The 27,500-nt window shown below is 33.2% G+C and overlaps 1 protein-coding gene across 2 annotated transcripts in view; it reads right to left on the bottom strand.

Moving 5' to 3' along the window:
* Positions 1-27,500, bottom strand: part of LOC145256500 (soluble guanylate cyclase 88E-like) — a 957,444-nt gene that overhangs the window by 489,145 nt on the left and 440,799 nt on the right. For both annotated transcript variants that reach the window (XM_080115458.1, XM_080115459.1), the window contains exon 3: positions 6,648-6,692. In XM_080115458.1, coding sequence (XP_079971584.1) covers positions 6,648-6,692 — 45 coding nt within the window. The remainder of the gene's footprint in view (positions 1-6,647; positions 6,693-27,500) is intronic.

Below are 27,500 nucleotides of genomic sequence, written 5' to 3'. Positions count from 1 at the left end.
AGATAAGAATAGCATCAGTTTGCCATGCTTAAGTTTTAAATATCATTTTGGCCAGTCTGTCATATTTAAATTCAGAACAGCATTAAAATAAAAAAAAAAGTGAAATAGCATTAAAATAAACATTTAAAATATCATTTTCGTCAGTCTGTCAAGCATAATATTAAAATATCATTTTCATCCAGGATTTTCTTCGGTTTATCATACTTAAATATGAAAAACCATTTTCGCGTTTCTGTCACACTTAAGTTTAAAATATCGTTCTCGTCAGTCTGTCACGATTAAGTTTAAAATTTCATTTTTCTGTCAGCCTGCTACGCTAGATTTTGAAATATCATATATCTTGGTCTGTTATGCTTAATTTTCAAATATCATTCATGTCGGTTTGAAATATTGTTTTCGTTGGTCTGTCATACTTAAATTTGAATAAAAAAACATTCACTGGTCTGTGCTGGTTGAGTTTGAAATAGAATTTTCGTCAGTTTATTATACTTAAACATCATTTGCATCGATCTGCCACGCACAGGGTTAAAATAGCTTTTTGATCTTGAAAGCAGTATACGCAATGGACGCATCTTACGGGCTGTCCATTCTTGTTTCGTGTGTGTTTGGCGACGTTTCTGTCATCGATTTGTTTGTCTTCACGGCTGAGTGATCCGGAGACAATTGTACCACGAACCCGTCTCATGTGATCCCGCTGATCGGAAATAACCGTATCCTCTGACACGACACTTTGATGAATTTGACGCGGACGCGACGGTACAATTAATCAACCTGCGTTCTGCGATTGTCGAAAACTTTGGGTCTTCTTGTTTTTCCGCCGTTGATTAGAATACCTGGCGCGGAAAACGATCGCGTCATCAGGTTTACAATTACAAGACTTTCTCTGGTTATGAGAAACTTGACCGCACACTACGCAATTGTTTAGAGTTTGGCACAAGAAAACGATCAGCGTGCACTCGGTAAAAAAAATAAAATAAAATAAAACCAATCGAAAAAAACAAAACAAAACAAAACAAACATTAAAAGCAAATATTTCATTAAAAGAAAACTTGCGTGTAATGGTTCCCAATCTTATTTTACGTGTGGCCCCCAGGGAGCTATTTTATTATCTATTATATGCTCACATACACTTTATTCATTTATTTATTGCTAACAATTATCCTCATCTTTAAAAAAAGATGAGGATAATTGTCCGCAATTAATAAATTAATAAATGAATAAATAATACTCATCTCAATAATGAATTCTAATTAATTAAATAATATGTCACATATACTTATCTAATTGATAAAACTCACAATGTTTGTGCGTGTATGTGTGTCTGTCTTTATTTTTTTAAAAGTGCACCTTCCCGAAACGCAAGGTCGCCGAGATGCAGGACTCTAATCAAATTACGGTATTTTCTGTGGGCTGTTCTTTTATGGGGCTTATTAAGTAAAAATAGCTGCTAAGAAGTCAAAATAAAAAACATGTAACTTGGCAGGCATAAGTGAACCTAAAGTGCTGTTCTACGCATGCGCAAATACACATTTATACGTTATAGTCGGTTGATTTGTAACTATCTTTTATCCATCTAATTATAGCTCAAACGGTTATGTGTAAGGCTGGGGCACTATATGTTTTGGTTTCGATTTTAGCTAATGGTACCCGTGTCATATATATATATATAAATATATATATATATATTTCACTTTCGAAATCATTATTATATAATGGGTACACATACCACATGATAATTTATGGAAAATTTACGGTATAATAATAAATAAGAATCTGCAAAAATTAAAATATCATATTTAAACGTATTGTACGACCGGGCAACGCCGAGCTCCCAGTTAGTATACGGGAGTCGTCCCAAAAGTAATACTTCCTATTTTTTATTTGGCCCGAATCAGAGAGCTTGCCAATTGCATTGTTATGCTGACCGAACTTATACATTTATGAGTAATAGAGCGCGTCACAGAGCGCGTAGGAAAATATCAGCAGCAGCCGTAAGACAGCTGTCTTGCGATAGCAGTATCAGAATTTTTGTAGGAATTTTTGACACCCCTAACACGAAACTGCGAATACAATATAAAAATCTCGTAATTTCTCTGTTAAAAGTGGGTTATTTATTTTCTTTATGGATTATACTTCCAAAATAAACTATTACAGTTGTTTTAAAAGTAATAAAAATATTTTTATTTTTTTTTAAAACAGTAATGAATTTTCCGAACTCAATATTTTTCAATTTTTAAACTCAATATTTTTAAATTTTAAAAATCTATCAAAATTTTTCTATTGATTCTATTTTTACGATATTTTCAGGGTCAATGTGAAATTTTATGTTCTTTCCAATAAACCGAATATAATATTTTAGACAAACGTTTTTTTTAAATTCACGCCCCCCCATTTTCACGCCCCCCATTTTCACGCCCCCCCATTTTCAACTTTCTCTTAAAAAGTAAATAATTAATTTATGTTTAATAGTTTTATATATCACAAATTGAAGAGAAAAGGTCAATAAATAATATATTCAAATTTAAAACAAAAAAAAAAATCAGTTTTTTAGAAATTTACCTGTAAAGTCCGAAGTTTAAAACCTTATTTTATAAGAACACATTTTTTCTTTTTGTCTTTTTTTTTTTTTTTAATGAAACCTTGGTCCTTGCTCCTTTAATTGAAAAAAAAATTAGGGCTTGAATTACATTTTTCGAGGAGTTATAAGCTTAGAAAGATAGGGGGTCGAATAATTTACGCCTCTCATTTTGAAATGTCTATTAAAAAGTAAATAATCAATTTATGTTTAATAGTTTTATATATCACAAATTGAAGAGAAAAGGTCAATAAATAATATATTCAAATTTAAAACAAAAAAAAAATCAGTTTTTTAGAAATTTACCTGTAAAGTCCGAAGTTTAAAACCTTTTTAAAAAAAAAAAAAACACATTGTTTTGTTTTGTTTTTTTTTTAAAATAAAACCTTGGTCCTTACTCCTTTAATTGAAAAAAAAAATTAGGGCTTGAATTACATTTTTCGAGGAGTTATAAGCTTGGAAAGATGGGGTGGAATTATTCACTATTTTCACGAAATTTCTGACACTGCTAGTCTTGCGATGATATTAACAGCAGTAGCAGCCGAAAAACGTGCAGATCTGCAAATTAGGACGTATGCGCGAGCTGGCGTGATAAGAAAAATAAAAAAAATAGGACACCACGTGGTCGAGAGAAGCAAAGTGCGCGTTGAAAAAAATGGACGTGTTAAGTTGAAGAGGAGAAATAGCTGTCTACGTCCGGTTGTAATGGAGCAGAAAGAGAAACGCTCACCAGATGAGGTGGACGTGGTCCCGCAGTGGAAAAGAGAGACTCTTTAAGCTGGTGTCGAGGCGAGAAGAAGAAAAAAAAAACGGTAATAAACGAATTGTGTAAAAACACAAAGAAAAACCGAGTTGGATTTTATATATTGTTTGTTTGTGCTTGCGACGTTACATCTAAATATTTTGGAGTTTGTCACTGACAATGCGCGATCATATATCCATCTTACACGGTCGTGTTTCTCTTTCTGCTTTGTTTTCAATTTTCGTCTATTAGCAGCAATTTTTGCTAAAAATCAAATCACAAGTGTGCTATAGGTCAAGATACCCTATGTATCAAATTTCAACTCTAGCTTTCTTTTTTCGTAAAAGCACTTTCTAATATGTATAAAACGTAATTTGCCACATTTTAAAAAGTTTTTGAAAGAAAACAGTGTATTTGATCCAACAGGTGACGTCTTTTCCGGTTCATCATAGCCGGAGAAAAAGTATTTTTAAGCAGAAGTATGATTTGGTGAGCAGTGTAAGAAAAAATGGACTTGCCTTTTTCTCACTGGCTTTTTTTTTTTTTTCGTAAAGGCATTTTACTGGCTTTTTTCATAAAGGCGCTTTCTAATACGTATTAAACGTAATTTGCCGCAGTTTAAAGAGTTTTCGAAAGGCAATAATGTATTTGATCCAACAGGTGGCGCCTAGGGGAAATAATTCGAAACTGTTTTCTAAAAAGTCGATGTCGGTAATAATAATTCAAAATAAATTAAATTAAATATAGCGATTTTAAATAGAATACTTAAAACAATTCTCGCAATAAACAGTTATTAACGTACAGCCATTTAGTAAAATCGTTTTTTTCTTATGTAATATGCAAATGATGTTATCTCATATATTTTGCAAAAATATAATATATATAGAAATAAATAAAGTTTATATATATATATATATATATATATATATATATATATATATATATATATATATATATAATCATCGCTAGGGAACCAGGAAAAATAGTCAACGCAGGCTGCTCTTGCAGGACCCAAAATAGTTACGCATTGAAGGGCAACTGTAAAGTAGAATCCCTTGTTTATGAAACTACAATAGTGGACCAATCTACAAGCATACCTGAAAAAAAAAAAAATATATATATATATATATATATATATATATGTCCATTTAAGCAAAAATATTATGCACATATGAGCTCCTTTAGAGCTAAAACAAGGGGGAAAGAGTTTTAGCAACCCGCATGTCGGAACTTAAAAAAAGGATGCACTTTTTACCATCAAATGGATAAAAATTGAACATAAACTAGAATTAAATCAATCCACACTTTGTAAGGCGGAAAATACCATATCCTATGGGCAATTCATTACCAAGAAATAAGATGCTTAAATATGAGGAGTGAATCTCTGAAAAATTGTATACACAGAAGGAAAGCACTCCTTATAAACTGGGACAGTAAAAAAAAAAACTAAATTCGAAAAAAAAATACATTTTTATTTTATTTAAATGTTAAATTCTAATTTTTATTTTTTTAGTTTTGAAAATTTGAATTTAAATTGTATTTTCATTTTTTTTTAAATCATACTTTATGAAATGTATTTTACAATTTATTAAAATTTAAAACAATTAGAAAAAAGGAATGCAATAGTATTGAGGTTAATATAGTGAAAAATCACTTTGGCTATAAATATCCCCCAAACTATTAAAATTTCTAAATGCATTCCTTTATAATTTAATGGAAATTTAAATTGATATTGAGATAAAATTTAAGTTTTAAATTTGGAAGGTTAATTTTCAAATTAATTTTAAAGTTAATTTTGGGGTTAATATAAAAAGGTATTAAAAAAAAAAATAATTAAAATAGACTTTAAATTAAAAAAAATCGCTCCATCCGATAAATAAGGGGGGTTATTTTACAAAACGAGAGTATAACATGAACTCGTAACGTATATCTATATGTTTCCGCTTCCGGTTCTAAAAGAGGTGAGTATTAGCTGAAGAGAGCTTTATATGGGTATTTAAAACGGGCCCTAATTATCAGGTTTGAAACCGACGGTACTGATGACTTATTTCATCCAAACTTCCTGTAAACAAACCATGTATACAGCAGCGTCCAAAACTTAGGGACAACATTTTAAAACCTAATATTTGTTAGAAATAACAACTGTGAACAGCTGAAATTTTGACAACTGATAGTCGTTATCATCCATAATAACATACTAAAATTTGAATCATTTGCAAAGGATAGAAAAAGAATTATAACAATTATTTATTTATTTTCAAAACAAGAACGTCCAAAAGTAAGTTGTCAAAATTTAAGCTTTTCACAGTTTTTAGCAACTATTAGGTTTTAAAATTTTGTCCCTTAGTTTTGGACGCCACTGTGTATATATATATATATATATATATATATATATATATATATATATATATATATATATATACAGGGTGACCCCCCCAAAAAACAGAAGACATTCAATTGTTTTTCTGAGCATTTTACAGTCAACGGAGAAAAAAAAAAAAAAGGCCAAAGACCCTAGTGTTTTGATGTGATGTTTTGAATATAATAAACTAGTTATGACCAAAGTTTCATTTCATTCGGACAAAACACTAAGAAACGGGGTCTAATTATAGTTGGGGCCCGTTTTTAGGGTCACCCTGTATATATATATATATATATATATATATATATATATATATATATATATATATATATATATATATATATATATATATATATATATATAGCTTTAATTAAAAGAGAAAAGATGAAGGTCAATTCCACAAAAGGAGACTTATCCGGATAATGCCAAGCTCAACAATAATTATTGGAGCTTATACAGTAGGACAACAAGAGAATGAAATGAAGACACAAAACTATATATAGGTAGATATATATATAAGAGTCCCTTCTATCCCCCAAATTTTGCCTGTATTCCATTATTCAATAAATGATCCATTCTATATCTACCTATATATAGTTTTGTGTCTTCATTTCATTCTCTTGTTGTCCTACTATATATATATATATATATAAAATATATAAAAACGAATAAAGAAAAGTTATAAGCTTTTATACTTTTCGCATTCTTTTTTATTCATATATATATATATATATATATATATATATATATATATATTTTATATATATATTCACCTCTCTCTATATATATATATATTTCACCTCTCTCTCTCTCTCTCTATATATATATATATATATATATTATATATATATTCACCTCTATATATATATTCACCCCTATATATATATATATATATATATATATATATATATATATATATATATATATATATATTCACATAACGGATAGTAAAGAAGATAAACACTCACCCATCTGGAACAATATCGCCCGACATTCCTACACAATGTTTCATTCTGGAGAAGAAAAAAAACAGAAATAGGTTTGAGGTTTATAAAACTATGACAACAAAAGATAAAGTCGTAAGAATCGGGTGAATAGAATGAATGTCTCTCTGAGAACCAACATGATAATAAACATGAAAAAACAGTATGCAAAGTTATAATTTTAATTTTATGTTATACTTGTTTATATTCGATCACTAATATGTTACGCCGGTTTCGTATATTTCGAGGCTGATCACCTCCTTTTCAAAGTAAGTCTCTATCTATTGCCATAGTCAATCGCATTATTACCGATAGTCCAGTGTTCAAACTCATTCCCTTAACATCCGGCCCTGTCGGTGGGGCATTAGAATATGCCGACTGCCCCCCCCCCCCCTGCAGAAGATAAGGCCCCAGCTTGTGGGCTTTGGGGAGTGTGGAGCCACCCTTTAATTACCATTGCTCCCAGGTCCACTCTGACCCGGAGTGGTAGTACCTGTTAGGGTCCCAACTATGGGTTAAATAGAAACCGACGTGAAAACAACAAATATATTCTATTAAAAAAAATTTTCTTCAAAATCTTTGGATTCAGCATTAAATAACCCGAAAAGGGTTGATATGCCGTAAAACGAAAACAACGAACCAACCAACTTAACATTCATCGACAACATGAATTAGAATAAACACATGGAAAGCACTGCTACATCTGCTGCAAAAATATTGACTCCCTCTGCTGGGTTAGAAAACATTTCACATCTGCCAGTATCCTATATACCTCCGTTCGTACATAAAGCATTGTCACCACATTTGCCTCATAGCTGTTATATGGTTGTTATAAGGTGTTGTATCGCAACACTTAATAACATAACAATCATAAAGACACATAACAATCATAAAGACACATAACAATCATAAAGACAAAATTAGCGTATGCTAGCAAGAAAGACAGACAGCAATATTAGTTCAAATATTTATTATAAAGAAGCGAAATGGTTAAACTTGTCTCTTGTTGTCAGAATGCCCCCGAGAGAAAGAAAAATATTAATGTCCTTGTTATTAAGGTTTGCTGAAAATGAAAAGGATTAGTAATGTTGTTAGGAATAATGAAGCCCGAAACCAAAAAAAAAAAAAAAAAAAGACAGGTTACAATTGTCCTTGTCCCTGTATCCTTGCTGCGTGTTAAATGTAAATGTTAGGTTCGGTGTAGAGGCGAGGGAAGCAGTATTAGCCGGGTGTTGTATAGGTTGTATGCTGGTGTCGCAAACTAATAATAGCGTTATCGTTTAGAAAGCCATTCTTTACATGGGGAGAAGAGGGCGGTTTGTGATTATTCTGTACTTTCACCTAACAATTTAACAAAAAAACTATTGTAAAACTTCAATTTCACTTGAAAATACTACAGCGTAACCCGGATATCAGAGACTTCCTATCAGGGGGGGGGGAAGAGCTATCTTATATCCGGGGTTCTTATATCCGGGTTCTTGTACATTAACACAGGCTCTAATTTCGGACCAGAGGTAATCCCTCTTATATCCGTTTTTCTTTTATTAGGGTCTCTTATATCCGGGTTACATTGTACATTAACACAGGCTCTAATTTGGGACCAGAGGTAATCTCTCTTATATCCGTTTTCCTTTTATTAGGGTCTCTTATATCCGGGTTACATTGTACATTAACACGGGCTCTAATTTGCGACCAGAGAAAATCACTTTCTATTCTACTTGGTCCACTTACTCACAAACTCTGTCCTTTATGCACTACGGACTCCCTTGCAAATCACCGAAGCATTTGATGTTACCACTTACTGATATCAAGCGAGCTTTTGTCCCGTTTTCTGATCAACTCGCCGTGTAACATTCTACACGTTTACACACGCATTAAAATGTAGACAGTCGGGACTCTACACGTTGTAGCAGAGTACGTCGCAAGGAACCTCGAACAAGTAATAACTTAACTGTTTTTTTTTTTACAACAACACTTAATTTCACGTTTTTCTGAATAACACGTGATCATGCTTATAACACGATCAGCTGGTCACTGGCGTGTGACTGGCTTTATGTGTTACACTAAATGTCTTAGAAGTGGTCTCATGAAGATGCGAAGATGGCCAGTCCTTAGGGTCTGTGTAAGAAGAAAATCATACCTGAGATGTTGGATGTGGGTGTGGCTCCTTTAGTTTCTCAAGATGACCTCTTCACCCTCGTGGCATTCTGGTTGGAATTTTCTTTCTTCGTCCCCCCGACCACTTCTTTGTTTGATGGAGGCGTTCATGGCAGACTCAATAAAACACACAACACGACACAATCGTAATATTTATTAAAAAAATCTTAACTATTTTATTTCTATACATAAATATTTTACAATATTTTACAATATTTTACAATGTTTTACAATGTTTTACAAAAAGGATTAAAAGCAATTAATACTTAAACCTTAAAAATTATTAGACTGAGCTACGTAGATAGTCCTAACTAGTGCTGCTGGAAAGGGGGTACCCTCTCTCGTTCATGTAGAGACAGAAGCATGCGTGCTTACCCCATGTCGTCCGGCCGAAAAAAAAGGGTCGATCTAGAAAGGGAATTCTGGGATTGTATTTCTTTGTATCTCTACGCTTATGGCCAAATCACCACTCGGCCATGCTGTGGAGTATGTTAGCAACCGCGCCACTGACATATAGTGCCGCAATGCTCCTTCTTTCTCACCTGTCTTCTCGAGAGTCCTCATTAGTTTGTACTCACGTTCTTTGTTTTTTGTTTTGCTTTTTTTTTTTTTACAAAGGTGTCACCACTTATCAAGGCCCGGTGACCATTCGAGAATAAGGGTTAATGAGTGTACAGTACTCAATGGGAAAATGTAGTAATCGTTAGTAGTGGGAACTGGGTAAATTATTCAAAAAGATGGCGCTTCAAGTACTTGTTCACGTTGGACTTGAAGACAACCTTATTGTAGTCAGTTGGAAAGCAGGAAAACGGAACAGATTTCCACAGGCGCGCAGTTCTAAGAAAGAAGCTTGGTTCATGGAATATACCTTTAGGTTTTGGTACAGATAAAGAGTGTGGGAGATTATTGATAGTGGTTTTAGCTAGACGAGTGATTTTCGTGAAAATCAGACCAGGAGGGACTATAGATTTGAGCTCAGACGAGCATTGTCATGAAAATAACGATAAAGCAGAGACAGGCTCGCAACGTCTCTTCTGTAAGAAAGAGGTTGCAGGGAAGAGAAAAGGGCATCCGCACTCGGCTACGAAGTCTATTTTGAACTCTGTCAAGGCAAGATAAGCTGCTTCTAGCAGCTCCTGTCCAGATGTGGCAACAGTACTCCATCATTGGATGTACCTGGCTTTTATATAGGTAAAGAATTGCACCAGGAGTGAGATATCTACTGGAGCGGTAGAATGATCGCACCATTTTTCCAGCGACCTTAGGAAGTCTGTTTTGAACTCTGTCAAAGTAGGATAAAGTTCTTCTAGGAGCTTTTTATAGTCTTTTTTTCTTTTTCACTTCCATGACGTCATTTGTTGGCGGTTGCATACGCGCGTCCGCGCTGTTACATCCGTATTTATCAAAATCTGCATTCTTATTCTTAGCACCAAAGCAGTTTGCATTTGTTAATCTATACTTGACGTCACCTACTGCTATATAGCATTAAATATCGTTTCATATATATATATATATATATATATATATATATATATATATATATATATATATATATATATATATATATATATAAAGGAGATTAGAACAATAGTCTAAAGAGCTGAGTGTATTTTAATGTAACAGTGAAATTACTAGTTTAATTAAAATACAGGAAAGAGAAAGTGCTCGTTGTAATTTAGATATATAATAAGCTCGATAGTTAAATGTTCTAGAGCTAAAAAGCTATAGCAAACATCTAAATGAATCTTTTATCTTATTGAATAAGATAAAAAGCTATAGCAAACATCTAAATGAGTATTTTAACCATAGTTCCTGATTTCAAAAAGCGAAAAATTAAAAGATTCATCTGCCTCACTTTTAATGCTAGGTTTATTTATGGTGTCTTTTAAATTCGATAAAAACCCTTCAAAATTTGCTGACGAGGAGACCTTGCTTATTAAAAAACTATATGTAATTATTGTACGTAACTTGATGTATACCACAATAAAAAGCATTGTTTTCCGAAACGATCGTACAGATAATTGATTTTGTTGTTGCTCCTTCTTATGAAACGGATTTTTAATTTAATTATAATTTGATTTTTAAATTTTAAATTATCAATCACATTACTTAATATATATATATATATATATATATATATATATATATATATATATATATATAAATGTTTGGAGGTACAGAATTTATATACAGTTTTGAAAATAAGCGGAAATTTCTCTAGAGCTCTTTCGGCTATCATCTCATCAGGAGAAAATCGATAGCGTACAAAATAATATTATGTCGAAAATAAAGAGTTCTAATGGGAAACTTATTGAATGTGCCAAAAGTACGGGGACAATAAAATAAATTTATTAACGTTTAAAAAACGATAAAAATATTGGCACAACGAGGGGGGAGGGAACGGGAGAAAAGATTCAAAATGCCCCAAAGAGAAACAATGCGTTGAATGTTTCCTTTTGCCTGCACAAAGAAGGTTGACGCACCACAATAGAGACAGACTTCAAAATATTTAAATGGTTTTTGGAGTCCGCTCTATGTAGCACCTCAAACCATTCTATTTTATATCTATCGGCACAGCACGGGTTGTCAACCAAATGCTGGCCAATAGCAGAGTCCAAGGCTGCAGAAGGAGGGAGATCACCAGATATATATATATATATATATATATATATATATATGTATATATATATATATATATATATATATACTAGCAAAAGTACCCGTCGTTGACTGGGTTCAAAAACAGCATACAGAAAAAGAACTCTGATTTATGAAAGTATGATAGCTTATGAAAAGGAAGGGTTGTAAAGAGATAGCTTCGAATTTAGGGGTATCAAAACCAAAGCAAAATATGATGAAAGTAAAAATAAAATAGCTCACCCCCATAATTTATTATACCATACCTGTTCACTTATCACAATACTCTGTGGATCTATATTAAAAAACCTTGTTAAACTTTGTGACATATTTCCATTCTATAGGGGTCAGGCGCGAACGAACACCCCATAATTTTATTATACCATATTTCTTCAAACTGAAACATAATTATCAAAGTACACTTACGCAGATAGATATGAAAAGTCTTTATTAAAGTTTGCGCCTATTTTCATTCTATGGAGGCCAGGCGCGAACGCAGACCCCACAATTTTATTATACCATCCTATTTAAATTAAAACATACTTATCAAAGTATTATTATGTACATCTATATCAAAAACACTTGCAAACGTTTTTTTTTTTTAATTTTTAAATTTTTTATTTCCATACTTTGTGGACCAGGCGCGTACGCAGATCCCACAATTTTAATGAATCATCATTACGCAAGATCAAACATACCCGTTCCTGTGTCTCGATACATCTTCTATCATTATATGGGATCAGTTTTTTTTATAATATCAACCATATAGGAGCCTATTCGTGACCAGACACACACACAAACGTTCAGCTTTATATTATATTATATTATATATTATATATATTATATATATATATATATATATATATATATATATTTAGTAATGTTATTAATAATTTAAAAATCAAATTATAATTAAATTAAAAATCCGTTTCATAAGAAGGAACAACAACAAAATCAATTATTTGTACGATCGTTTCGGAAAACAGTGTTTTTATTGTGGTAGACATCAAGTTACGGACAATAATTATTACATATAGTTTTTTAATAAACAAGTTTTCCTCGTCAGCAAATATTGTGAAGAGTGTTTATTAAATGTAAAAAACACCATAAATAAGCCTAGCATTAAAGTAAGGCAGATGTATCTGGAAAAAATTAAAATAAAGGTATGGATTTAAACTTGATAAGAAGATTAATATGGGTTAGAGATAGAAATAAATAGAGTAAAATATAAATTTGGTTTAAGAACCACATTATACATACATACATACACAAATATATACATGCATATATATGAAAAATAGACACATATATACATATACATAGACATACAGATATATACATAAAAATATAGGTACAACTATTTACCTTTTAATTTTTCGCCTTTTGAAATCAGGAACTATGGTTAAAGTACTCATATAGATGTTTGCTATGGCTTTTCAGCTTATGAAATGATGAATTTAAGAAGAACGCCCGTGCAATAATTTATTTCGTTAGCATACTTTTGATTTAAAGACGCCACGGTTTATAATTCGAAAGAAATTTTAGGTTAATGTTATTTGTATAATTAAATCATGCAAGGGGGATAATTAGTCATATTTTCTTTAATTAAAGGATGTAAGGCGGATAATTAGTCTAACTTAATTTATTACAGAATAAAAAAAAATTTACCTATCGAGCTTATTATATATCTAAATTACAACGAGCACTTTTTCTTTCCTGTATTTTAATTAAACTAGTAATTTCACTATTACATTAAAATACACTCTGCTCTTTAGACTATTGTTCTAATCTCCTTTAAATTATATATATATATATATATATATATATATAAATATAAAGAGCAAATAGTTAATAAAACATGTTAAAAAACACTTTGAAATGAGTTAAAAACATATTTAATCTGAAAAGGAAACACTAGATAAGTGGATAGTCCTAGTCTAGCTTTTAAATCTGGCTGAGATGACTTTATAAATATTAATTCTTTAATATTTATAATATACTTTAGTTTTATCATCTTGGATCATTTTAGTAAATTTAATTGTAATTTTATTTATATATAAATATATATATATATATATATATATATATATATATATATATATATATATGACTGCTCAATGTAATCAGATAAATTAATATACGAAGATATAATTTTATGCGTATATTTGCTTGTAAATTAGGTAATGTGTATATATTTGATTACTCGCAGGGTCAGCTGGTGTTGCCCGGAGATGCAGTAAGTAATTTATTTATTGTTAGTTGCAATTGATGTCCTGTCCTCATCACACTCGAGGTGAGTCGTGCTGTAAAATCCGAAAACCCGAAAATTTGGGAGACTGGTTGTCACCTGGATTCCAGGGAACACCACCGGTTATTATCAGTGAACAATTGCTGATGATGGTTTGTGTGAGAACATCCTGCGAAATCATTGTGTATGATGTTGAGGTGAATTGCACCCAAAGTGCATGTATTTTGAATAGGAAAATGCAACAGTAAAACGTGCAAAAAATATCAACATTTAAAACACAATTAAAATCTGAATTAAAGAAAAAATACGTTGAATTAAATTTTGTTACGTTTTACTTCTAAAATATTTTTACAATTCTTTTTTTCTCTATCGGTTTCTTTTCTTTCTTTCTTTCCCTCATCCCCCCCTCTCTCTCTCTCTTTCTCTTTCTTTCTCATCTCTCTCTCTCTGTTTCACTTTCTTTCTTTCTTTCTCTTTTTCTCATTCTCTCTTTCTGTGTTTCCCTATTCTTTATCTCTCTCTTTATTTCTCTCTCCCCTCCTTCTCCCTTTTTTTGTCTCTCTCTTACTTTCTGTGTCTATTTCTCTCTCTCTTCTCCCGCTTCCTCTCTCTTTTTCCTCTCTTTTCTCTCTCTTTTTCTTTTCTCTCTATTTCTCTTCTCTCTCTATTCTCTCTTCTCTCTATCCTTCTCTCTCTTCACTCTATTTCTCCCTCGTTTCTCTCTCTTTTCCCCTCTTTCTCTCCTCTCCCTCTTTCTTTCTTTTGTCTTTCTTTTTTCTCAAATCTCTCTTTCTATTTCTGTCTCTATTTCTTTTTCGCTTTATCTGCCATGAATCTGTAAATGTCTCTATCTCATTTATCTCTCTTTCGTTCCTTCTTCCTCTCTTTCCTAAATTTGTAAAGATTTCTTTTGGATTAATGAATTGATATTTTCTTTAATTTATTAATTCAGAAGATGTCTTAAAATACAGACGAAACGCGCGTGCGCACGCACACATAATTATTATAGTAATAATTATGTCAGCCTCTTTAAGAACTCGGTCCTTATTGTTGAGCACTTTTACCGTTGAAATGAAAGTCGATCACTTAAGCTAGCATGTGCACGTGATGATGTTATAATCTTTAGATCATTATGGACGGACGTCTCGACATTTAAAAATAAATGTTTAAATTTCAACGATATTTCTCGTGGCTAAAGTTGGCCATACGGGTTTGTTCCTTGCTAAGGGATTCAGAGATGGCTTCGTGGCAGGATACGAATCTCCCGACCGGCGGTAACCGTGACACCCTGCGCTGATGATTCCCAAAAGGATGAAACACTAGTGTCCGTAGGTATTTAAAAAATATATAATAATAATATATACATAGATATATGTATATATTATTCGCCCTTATCCATACCCACCTTATAACCAATATATATATATATATATATATATATATATATATATATATATATATATATATATAAAATAAAAAAATAGAACTAACTATAAATACACCAATCCTCAATAAAGAAAATGACAACGACAACAATCGCTCCCAACGACGATCAGATGTACCGAATGAAAACGCTTGAAAAGAATATGGCCGAACAACAACTACTGGGCGCCATAATATACAACATGCCAGCCGAAATAAAAAAAAGACCGTTCGGCGAATTGAAAAGTTATCCAACAAAACCGGAAAAAAGAATAACTCAGTCATGTTCAATCAGACGTGCTTGAATATATATATATATATATATATATATATATATATATATATATATATATATATATATATATAGAGAGAGAGAGAGAGAGAGAGAGAGATTATCTAAAGTTATATTCTATCCTACGAATACTCGGCTAAATTGTCATTTGATGGATGTTTATCGAATTTTGCAAAAATAAAAAAAATAAACAAAAAATAAAAAATTATTTAAAAAATAAATAAAAAAATAAAAATAAAAAAGTGAAAAATAAAAAATAAATAAAAATAAATCAATAAATAAATAAAATAAATAAATTTAAAATAAAAAAATAAAAATAAAATAAAAATAAAAAAGTGAAAAATAAAAAATTAATAAAAATAAATCAATAAATAAATAAAATAAAATAAATTTAAAATAAAAAATAAAAAATAAAAAATAAAAATAAAAATAAGTAAAAAAAAATAAATAAATAAAAAAATAAAAAATAAATAAAAAATTAAAAAAATGGCAGGACGTTAGACAAGTATGGTTAGAATTTGAACTCGAATTAGGCTGAGGATTCTAATTAGGTTAAAGATTCTAATTAGGTTAAAGATTCTAATTAGGTTAAGGATTCGAATTAGGGTTAGGATGAGACGCAAAGTCAGATGTGCTTTTGAGAAACCGACGCACCAGCGTAAGTATACTCTGCTTACAAGAAATGCTTTAGCGGCCACGTTCGCAGTTTCCGGTAAGGACCCTGCTGACGATTAACAATACACTTATATTTTCACTCAGAGAAGGTAAAGCCTGGGAGGCTGGTTTGTATCACAATTTTACTTCACAAACATAACCGTACAAACATGTTGAAACTCTAAAATGCAACTATAAAAAAATTGATCTTGATACGCAAAGAACTGACCTAAAACACGACCCCATCTAAATCGATGATACGGTTTTCAAATCCCCGGATGTTTTGTTATTGGTTTAAAAATAAGTCATATGATGTGTGACTATGCCCACAGGGGTAGTCTAAATTGAGTGTTGAGCAGTTGGATGTTTATTAACATTACATTTAAATTTCAACATATTAGCAGAGTCAGCGAAACAGGGACGGAATTCCAAAAGTAAACGATTTTGAGGAAAGAAACTATTTCTTCTTATTTTTTTAGATGGCGTAAGAATGCATTTATCATCTTGAGTGTTATTTCGGTAGATGTAACCTACTACCTTCCCCGGGTATATCATTTTGTACAAACTATTTTTTGGGAGTATTTACGTCGAGTATACATGTTGTGTTGTGGGGGTGGTTTATATGACTGTGTATATACAGTATGAAATATGTTGTACATATGTGTGTTGTTATCTATGTTGTATTCTATATATCCTTAATTAACGGTGAGTATCAGTGTATTCATGTACGTTGTGCTGTTGTGTAACGGACTATTGTCCTTGCCCTAATTGTCTATTTTACAGCCCGTGATTCGTCTCATCTAGTGGTGTGGCTGCTTACATGTCAGAACATATAATACACGTAACAAATACATGACGACATACCTGTTTCTGCTATTGTTTATTCTGGAAGGTTCGTCGATCGTCATTGGGATCTGGAATCTGTTTTAAGAACACTCCAAATAAGATCCAATACGATGTGAGATTTTATGTATTTTATTCACTACCAGGTATTCGTCATAGCAGAAAGGAGTGATACATGATCTTTGGCTGGTGGGGGTTCTTCTATGCCTCCAATTTGAAACTTCTTCTTCCTCATTTGTAGTATATGTTCGTTTATTATACTATAACATTTATATTATATAGTAAGATATTTATACTATATATTATCTCTATAATTATAAAAAAATGCAAGGTTGTGTGTGTGTGTGTGTGTGTGTGTGTGTGTGTGTGTGTGTGTGTGTGTGTGACTTCGTATCTTATAGACCCCGGAACGGCTGAACAGATTTTCTTAAAAATGTACAGAACTTTAGTATAAGTCTGAGAGTGATCTTAGTTAAGTTTTGTCTCGGAATACACCCGATAATCGATAATCGATAATTGAAACCGTTATTTTAATTTATCTATCATCGGTAAAGCCATTTTTTCCATGTCGTTGCTTAGCAACAATGATAGAACAACGGGCCATGAAAATTCTACTGGGGGTAAGTTGATAGCGTGTTTTTTTTTTGTTTTTTTTTGTTTTTTGCATGACGTGATCTGTAGGTTCAAATTCCGCACGTAAACTTCTGAATTATTTTTTTCATTAACTGCAAAGAATTTTATAAGATTTACAAATTTACGTGTTTTTTTTTGTTTTATTTTTTTGTTTTTTGCATAACGTGATCTGTAGGTTCAAATCCCGCACGTAAATGTCTTAACGTTTTTCTTTTTGTTAACTGAAAAGAAGTTTATATAAAATAATTTTATAAAAGAAACAGTAGGTTCTCTAGAGTGCAATGTAGAATAACATATATTTTGGACTAAGTTACTGCATGGAAGCATGTGAAGCTTCCTCCCGGGCAATTTTACAGATTTCGATGACAATAAAAATATAAGAGTGTGAAATATTCGTTGATCATCATTTAATCCCGGACAACGTCGTGTCTCCCTGCTAGTATATTTATATATTAGATAGTATAATATTTATACTACAAGAGGTGACGGTGATCAAGTGGTTAACGACACGGACTGGCGTCCTGGTGTTCCAAGTTCTACTTTCATTTAGGATGTAAGCAATTTTCTATGTGGTCCCTTCCGTAATCCTTGAGGTCATTTTAGAAAGAAATTGTCTAGAAAAATGTCGAGGAAAATAATGCTAATGAGAGAAACTTCGGATTCATACGATATGAGGATGATTATATATGCGATAAAAATCTATATATCTATAAAAGTGAGAATGTTTGTGTAAGGACAACTCTCAACCTATATACTCAAGGAATTTTTGATCTACAAACTTGAAAATTGGTATATAGGGTATTCAGGCACGTAGAATACGTTTTTTTTATTCGGTTTTAATCCGGAAAAAAGGCTTTAAGGGGTCCAAATTAAAAAAAAATAGTAGTTTGGGGGATCATCGGATTTTTATCAGTTTGTCAACTGTTTCACGATTATGCATGCGCGGTCGTCAAACATGACTTCCTTATGTTAAGAATAAGTAGGTTTGAAAACACTTTTTAAAGATCGTCGCAAGCTGGTATAATGGTTATCGTACTTGACTCATTGTCTTTAGGTTTTGGTTTCGATCTCAACTGAAGCATCTTTTTACTTAAAAGAAGTGAACTGTTTAAAAAAACATAACACTCGATGTACGTGTCTCAGTTTTTTCCATTTTGTTTTTTTTTAACTCATTTTTTAAAGAAATTTAACCTTACGTTTAATACCTACAGAATTTCTGCTTATAAATAAGACTTCTGCATTAATTTAAATATAATATTTATGCGTATTTTATTACCGGGCAACGCCAAGCAGCCTGCTAGTAGATAGATAAAAGTGGCCTACATTTCTAAATTTTAAAGACGAGGATTGATTATTCGTATTGTTTGGTTATTTATTTGCTTTCCACGAAACAAAATGTGACACAAGGTCGGTTTAATGTGGGAGATAACCAGCTCCCGTCAAAAGGGGATTCTGCAAAAATAAATTTGCCTTAGTATAAAAGGGGTTCCCCCTCCCCCATTGACTAAGGATAATTAATTTGAGTGCAGCACCTGTGCAGACACCACACTTCGGTGACGAGCCCAGTACAAGTACCGGGCGTATTCTTCGAACTACTGTTCTCATCTTCAGCGTTATGAAATGAGACTCAAGATAAAAATAATAGTTCGAAGAATCCAAATAAAACGAAAAATGGTTTATCTTAAGATTTTTCTAGGGTTTTATAGAATTTTGGATCGTCAGAAATGCATTCTAGTCCCACGCGCTCGTATACATTTGAATTCGAGCTCAAAATATCCAGAATTAAACACATTAATCTTTTTCTTTGGCATTACTTCAAGTCGTAATTTCATTTTATGTTCATTATAAATTACGGCGTAAATCTAATTTATAAAACTTACAATGTCTGTTTGTCTGTCTGTCGCAATATTTTTAAACTCTATCTCTTCCAAAACTAAAAGTCGCAGAGCGGCGCTAGGGGCCTCAAATGATTGGATTTTTTTTATGGATCTTTCTTTTATGGATCTTTCTTTTATGGATCTTTGGTTGGTTAAAAATGTTTTAAAGGACAAAAAAAAAATGGGTCAAAATTAAACACATCGTTATATATTTGATACATTCATCTTAGTTTATTTTTAATTTTTAAGCAGACGATATGCGTGTCACGTTGGTACAGTGGTAACGTCACCAGCTTTAAATGCTTTCGGTTTCGATTCTAGCTGATGGCACCTAAATACTTTTGTCTTTTACTTTTGAAATCACAACTCTATAATAATATATACGAAAACTGGACAAATTAAAATATCATATTTAAGCGTATTTTACGATCAATCAAATCCAGAGGCATCCTGCCCTGCTAGGATGTTTATAAACTTGTGCTTCTTTTTGTTTTTCTAAATTGCTACGAATATTTTTGTTTTACAGACTAAAAATTAATGTGATTACTTATAAATAGGGCTATGACAACAGCATATTCTTTTCATTGTTTTGACTCTCGAGTGTGTATCCGTTGATATCTTATATGTTTTTATATAGAGTGATGTGGTTTTCAGTTGATTAACTGTGTTTAACTGTGTCGGATATATACTCGAGGGACAAGACAATGAAAAGAATATGCTGTTGTCATAGCCCTAGTTATAAGTTACAAAGAAAAATAACAAATTAGCATAATTTTAAGCGTCAGTTATTATAACTACTTTTTTTATTCGTAATATTTTAAATTTAAACTCATAGAAATTCAATAAAAATAAAATAAACCTCACTGTAATACGTTTTAAATACAAAAAATATATAATCAGTGATTTAGAAACTAGCAGGGCTGCCGAACGTTTCTCGTGATTGAATGAGGGTCGCTAAATATTCTACATTTCCAATACTTTTACTGTCATCAAAATCGATAAAATCATTCATTTTTACAATCAAATCGATTCATTGTATGCTCACGTTGGGGACTCACCGCGGTGCACCAGGAGGAAGCTTCAAATGCCCCCCCCCCGCATTTGCTTAGTCCATAATATATTGTAGTCTACATTGCACTGTAGAGAACCTACTGTTGATTTTATAAAATTATTTTTTAAATATAATGGCTTGAATCAAACTTTAAAATGCAAAAGTCAAGTATCATAATTCCATTGTGTTCTTAACAGAAACAGTCCTTTTATAACGCGCCCCTGTCTTATCAAACTGTCGATTTTATACCCCGTTGCCCTTCTTCTTGTGCGGTGATAAAACTTCACTAATAAATACACTTGCGATGTTAGGTTATATAAAGGTGTTAACTTTAATCAAAATGGAACCGTACCTTCTTTAATCGGATTTTTTCAATTATTCTTTTTCGACACTTATCGGAGACATTCCGATACGAAAAATATCTAAGAACACTCTCAGACACATGAAGTACATTTGCATGAAATTTCCAATAAATAAATCGGTATAGTCGTTTCGCAGTTTATAGGAAACGAACGTACACACACACACGCGCACACACACACAAAATGTATTTTTATGTATAAGCAAAGATTGTAAAATGTCATAAATTTATTAATGGTGATATGATTTCACGAACTGAAGGCAGGCCAAATACATTCGGAAAGCTGCCATCAAAAATTAAGATGAAAATAGGATTCTGAATAGTTTAAGTTCGCAAAACTTCTTACGATCTGGTCTACCGTGTAATTGCAGTAAAATATTAAGATAGTACACTTAACTTATCTCTCTCTCTCTCTCTCACTCTCCCTATATATATATATATATATATATATATATATATATATATATATATATATATATATATATACACATATATATATATATGTATATATATATATATATATATATCCTCCTCTATACCTCTCTCCCCCTCCCTATATATATATATATATATATATATATATATATATATATATATATATATACTAGCTGGCCGCCCGGCGTTGCCCGGTCGCACAATAAGCTTAAACATGATATTTTAATTTATACAGATTGCGTATGTATTATCATAGAATCAACTCGCTATTGATTATTATATATTACGAGAAATAATTTGACCGGTAGACTAATTCGTAAAAATAAAAAATAAAAAAAATAAAGGAAAATAATGATGATAATGTCGTTCATTAAATTCAGTCTGTGTTTTTTTATTTTTTATTTTTATTTTTTTTTTTCAATATCACGTCAACTGATGTTTTGGCTTGACGATCTTTAGTCTTTCTTTTCTTATAGATAAAAAAAAATCCTTACAGGGGAATATTTTACATTACACCTGCCAAGCTTACACTATTTTTAAGATCTGATTTTTTTCCATTTTCGATGCTGATCAGATGAATTTTTGTGCAAAAAATATCTAAGAACCCGACAGCACATACAAATTATCTTTGTGTAAAATTTGCTCAGATATTTCGGAAACTATGAGAAAGGAGCACACACACACACACACACACCCGCACACACACACGCACACACACACACGCACACACACACACCCGCACACACACACACAAAGTGACTTTAATATATATATATATATATATATATATATACAGGGTGTCCACAAAGTCTGGCTATATTATGTAGCCAGAATTTGTGGAAGCATCCTGTACATTATGTAGCCAGACTTTGTGGGCACCCTGTATATATATACAGGGTGAACAGAAAGTCCTTGGACCATTTTTAGTTTTAAAATTAAATATTGTTAAAATCACTTTTTCTCTATTCGAATAAACCAAGTATTTAGTCTAACTATTGATCTACTTATTTTCAACAAAAATATTAAAATAGTTTTGTTTTAACTTTCAGAAAAATGAGCAAACGAGAGGCCATAATTCAGCTTTATTGCGCGGGAAGGACAAACTCAGAGATTATTAAGCTTTTGAAAGTGGCTAAATCCACCGTGTACCATGTTGTGAACAGATTTAAGGAACTTGGTACATCTGAAGACCGTCCTAGGAGTGGAAGACCTCGCACTGCTCGAACAAAGAAGGTGATTAAAGCTGTCCGAGATAGGGTGAGGAGGAACCCGAAGAGATCTGCAAGACAAATGGCTAAAGACATGAATGTGAGCGTGACCTCGATTAGAATCATCGTAAAAAACGATCTCCAGTTGTCCCCCTACAAGATGAGAAAGAGACAGTACCTCACACCTGTCCAAAAGCACAAGAGACTTGAAAGAGCAAAGCTTCTTCTTGGAGAACTGAAGCCTGGCACGGCAGAGCGAGAGATCGTTTTTTCTGATGAAAAACTGTTCACAATTGAAGCGACTGTTAAAAATCAGAACGACAGAGTTTACGCAAAATCTTCAGCAGACATTGATGACTCCGTGAAAATAGTTTTCCGCCGAGAAAAGCCGTCTTCCCTCATGGTGTAGGCTGCAGTCTCCAAATCTTGGAAGTCGCCTCTGGTTTTCGTGGAGCAGGTGGTTAAGATCAACACAGATCGCTACATTAACGATATTTTGGTTCTAACATTTGAAGAGATGAAGAAACACTTCAAAGACCAGATGAAGCACCATCCCACACCCCCAGAAAAACTCAGGACTGGTGCCAACGTCATTTTCCAAGATTCTGGAGTAAGGAGATGTGGCCGCCTGATTTGAATCCCATGGATTTTTTGGTGTGGTCTTTGTTGGAGGCAAAGGTCTATTCTGTTGCTCATCCAAGTGTTGATGCTTTGAAGACATCTCTTCTGAGCGAATGGGCTCAGGAAATGAGCTCAAGACATCTCTTCTGAGCGAATGGGCTCAGGAAACGCTGCGTGCCTCGGTTAGTAACTTCAGACAGAGAATCGAACGTCTAATCGAAAGGAAGGGACATCACATTGAAAATAAATAATTTGAATTTATTCTTGATTTCATAACTTATAATTTTCATTCATGTTTAATTTATAGTTTTGTAATTTTCTATTGATAAAACACTTTTGAATTAGTCCAAGAACTTTCTGTTCACCCTGTATATATATATATATATATATATATATATATATATATATATATATATATATATATACACAGACACACACACACACACAAAACAAGCGCACGCGTATATATATATATATATATATATATATATATATATATATATATATATATATATATATATATATATATACAGGGTGCCCACAAAGTCTGGCTACATAATCTACAGGATGCTTCCACAAAGTCTGGCTACATAATGTAGCCAGACTTTATGGACACCCTGTCACGATTACGGGTATCGGTTTGTCTTTTACGTTTAAGGCCGGAAAAGCCTATTCTCTCCTGAACACGATAATTAAATGGACGCATGTTAATTAGATGCCTCCAAGCGTCTTTGTTAGAGATTCCGACTTTTACACTCACATTGGTTATTAAAAGAATTGTCGGTTTGTCTGTCACGTTTAAGGTTGAAAAAAAAAAGCCTATCCTTTCCTTAATGCGTAATTAAGCGGACGCATGTTAATTAGAATCATATACCACCGTCTTTCCGACTTTCACACTCCCATTATTTAGTAAAAGAATGATCGGTTTGTCTGTCACGTTTAACGCGATTAGTAAGTAAAAGAATTGTTCCTATGATTTCACGTTTGCGTTTGTAATAAACGGTTTTGTTAGTTTGTCAAGATCACATTTTAAATTACGTCTTCGTTTGTCTGTCATGCTTACGTTTTTTTATGAGCTTATCAAGGCCCAAAAGTCATTCGAGATGAGAAATAAATGCTAATAGATGTCATATGTGATCAGTAACAGTGGAAATTCTGTAGAATGCGATTATTGAAGACGGCCCAACAGAACTTGTTTACATTAGACTTGAGAAAGACCATGTTGTAGTCGACTGAGCAACCTCACAGTATAGAGTTCCACGGGTGAGTGTTTATAGGAAAGACTAATTTTAATGTTCCTTAATTTTTTAGATGAGGATAGGTTATTCATATTATTTGGATTCTACGGACTACTGTTCTCATCTTGAGTGCCATTTTCACAACGTTTCGGTCAATATTAGGTGTATCTTGTCGAACTTGAGAATGTTTCTGTCGAACTCGGGAATTTGGACCGAATTTCGAGCGGGACTCTTTATTTACATCACGGGGTAGCGTGTCCTTGTTTCGTCAGTCATGACTGGATAGAGGTCCTAAGCAATTCTCAATTGTATTTTTCGGTCGTCCACACTGAGGATTGAACCTTCAACCTTCAGGAGAATATCACTTTTACTATCGATTTTTCCAAGTACTTTATCCAGTTATGGCTGACGGAACAAGAGCATGCTACCCCCGTGATGTAAATAAACGCTTCCGTTCGAAATTCCGTCCAAATTCCCGAGTTCGACAGAAACATTCTCGAATTCGACAAGATACACCTGAAGAAGGTAGCAGGTTACATCGACCCTAACGTTGTAAAAATCACACTCAAGATGAGAACAGTAGTTCGATGAATTCGAATAATACCAAGACTGATTTTGTTGTGTTTTGAAATCAGAAACATTTGTTAAGTTTTTGAATTTTTGAGATGAGGATTGATAATTTGTATTATTTGAATTATTCGGACTAATGTTCTCGTCTTTAGTGTTATGTGGATTAAATAAAGGCTTCTGTTCGGAATTCCGTGCAGATTCTCACATTCAATAGAAAGATTCCCGAGTTCGACAAAATACATCTGATGATGGTCGGAAGTTACATCGGCCGAAACGTTGTTATAATAACTCTCAATTTGAGAACAGTAGTCCAGAGAATCGAAATAATACGGAACATTCGTTGGTCTGTCACACTTATGTTTTGAATATTATTTTCTTGGTCTGTCATGTTTGAGTTTTTTAAAATATCGTTTTTGTTGATAAGTCACCTTTATGCTTTAAATAGCACGTTCGTTTGTCTGTCACGCTCAAACGTGAAATAGAAAGAGTATTTTCATCGTTAAGCGCACAGATTAAATGGACGCATTTTATGCATTGAATCATTCCTGTCTTTTATAATGGTGCTGTCTGCACTTTCAGATGCCTACTAATTCTTTCATTTTCGAAAATATCCACTGCCGAAAAGTATTTGACTTCAGAAACAACAGAGATGCTGATCTCTCTCTCTCTCTCTCTCTCTCTCTCTCTCTCTCTCTCTCCGATCTTACTCTGCCCTATCTTTCTTCGTCTCTCTCTCTTTCCTTTTTCTTTCCTTTCTTCCTCTCTCTCTTACCTTCCCCCTTTCTCTCTTATTCCCCATCTCTCTCCATATACCCTTTTCTATTTCTCTATTCTCCTCCTCCTCCTCTTTCTTCTTCTCCCCTTTTATTTCTCTCATCCCCTTCGCTCTCTCCCCTTCTAATTTTCTTTTTCTCTCTCCCCTCCCTTTCTCCCTCTCCTTCTCCCTTTCTCTCTCTCTCTATCTCCTTCTTCCTTTCTCTCTCTCCTCCTCCCTTTCTATTTCTCCTTCTCCCTTTCTCTCTCTCCTCCTCCCTTTCTATTTCTCCTTCTCCCTTTCTCTCTCTCCTCCCTTTCTATTTCTCCTTCTCCCTTTCTCTCTCTTCTGCTCCCTTTCTCTCTTTATCTCTCTTGTTCCCCTCTCTCTTTCTTCTCTCTCACTCAATATCACTCTCCAAAACGGTTGGGCGAAATTTAAGCTGCGTCTAATTGCGACGACGCACCCATATCCCGAGGGGGTGGGGGAAAACGTAATTACCAGGTTCCAAACAATCTTAACTTCGCATCGATTTAATTCCACGCAGCAGATTCCTCAACTTCCACGGTATCAAAATAAATCTGTCCGCGTGAGAAGAATATTGAACGTAATCGATCACCGACTTTGACGCCATGATTGTCATCAAGCGACACTTCATCCCTAATTCTGCCAGATCCCCTCCAACAAAAACATCTTCCTCCCCTCTTTTGACACTAAGCATTAGAATCTATTGTTTTTTTGTTTTTTTTTTGTTTGTTTTTTTTTTAAAAGGTAGTCACCACTTATCAAGGCCCGGAATCCACTCGGGGGCGGTTCATCAGGAATTTGTTTACATTGGACTTGAAGACATCCAGATTGTAGTCAGATGGGAAACAGACAACCGGAACAGAGTTCCACAGGCGTGCACTTCTAAGAAAGAAGCTTTGTTCATGGATCTACGTTTTGATTTTGGCACAGGTAAAGAGTGGGGAAAATTTTTGACAGTGGTTTCAGCTAGGCAAGTGTTTATCGTGAAAGATTGGCGAGGGGGGACCAGAGATTGGAGCTCAGACGAGCACCTGCCATGGTAGTAACGATGTGGGAGAGAAGTTGCAGGGAAGAGAAAAGGGCATCACTCACTAGGCCACGAAGCCTATTTTGTACTCTGTCAGGCGACACTTCATCCCTAATTCTGCCAGATTCCCTCCAACAAAAAATATCTTCCTCCCCTCTTTTGACACTAAGCATTAGAATCTATTGTTTTTTGTTTTGTTTGTTTTTTAAGGTAGTCACCACTTATCAAGGCCCAGATATGGCAGCAGTATTCCATCCTTGGGCGTACTTGGCTTTTATACAGATAGAGAATTGCATCAGTAGTGAGATATCTTCTGGAGCGGTAGAAGAATCCTACCATTTTTCCAGCGACCTTGGCAACTGACTTGATGTACGTGTTCCATTTCAGGTCAGGAGTAAAGGTCAAGCCCAGAAGCTTATCAAAACATGGAGCTTCCCCTAGACGAGAGTCATCCATCACAATTGATGCCAGATGGGGATCAGAGCGTTGATGATGTAAAGATAGAAGCTTGGTTTTAGATGAATTAAAAGTAACCAGCCACCTCCTCCACCACTGTACCACGCGCTCAAGATCAGAGGAGAGAGAATCAGAGAGAACTTTGTCATTTATGGCCTTTGATATGCTGCCATAGATGGTTGTGTCATCAGCATAGATGTCAACGAATGATTTAATTATGTATTTTGGGAGATCATTGATGTATATCAGGAAGAGAGTTGGGCCTAGGATAGACCCCTGAGGGACTCCAGCATTAATATTGAGGGTCTCTGATTTCTGCCCATCAAC

Source organism: Euprymna scolopes, chromosome 32 (assembly GCF_053919585.1).
Source record: "Euprymna scolopes isolate OS-2025 chromosome 32, ASM5391958v1, whole genome shotgun sequence".
In the NCBI taxonomy this organism is placed as follows: Eukaryota; Metazoa; Mollusca; class Cephalopoda; order Sepiida; family Sepiolidae; genus Euprymna; species Euprymna scolopes.
Note: the sequence above shows the minus strand (reverse complement) of the source record. Positions and strands in the feature narration are given on the sequence as shown.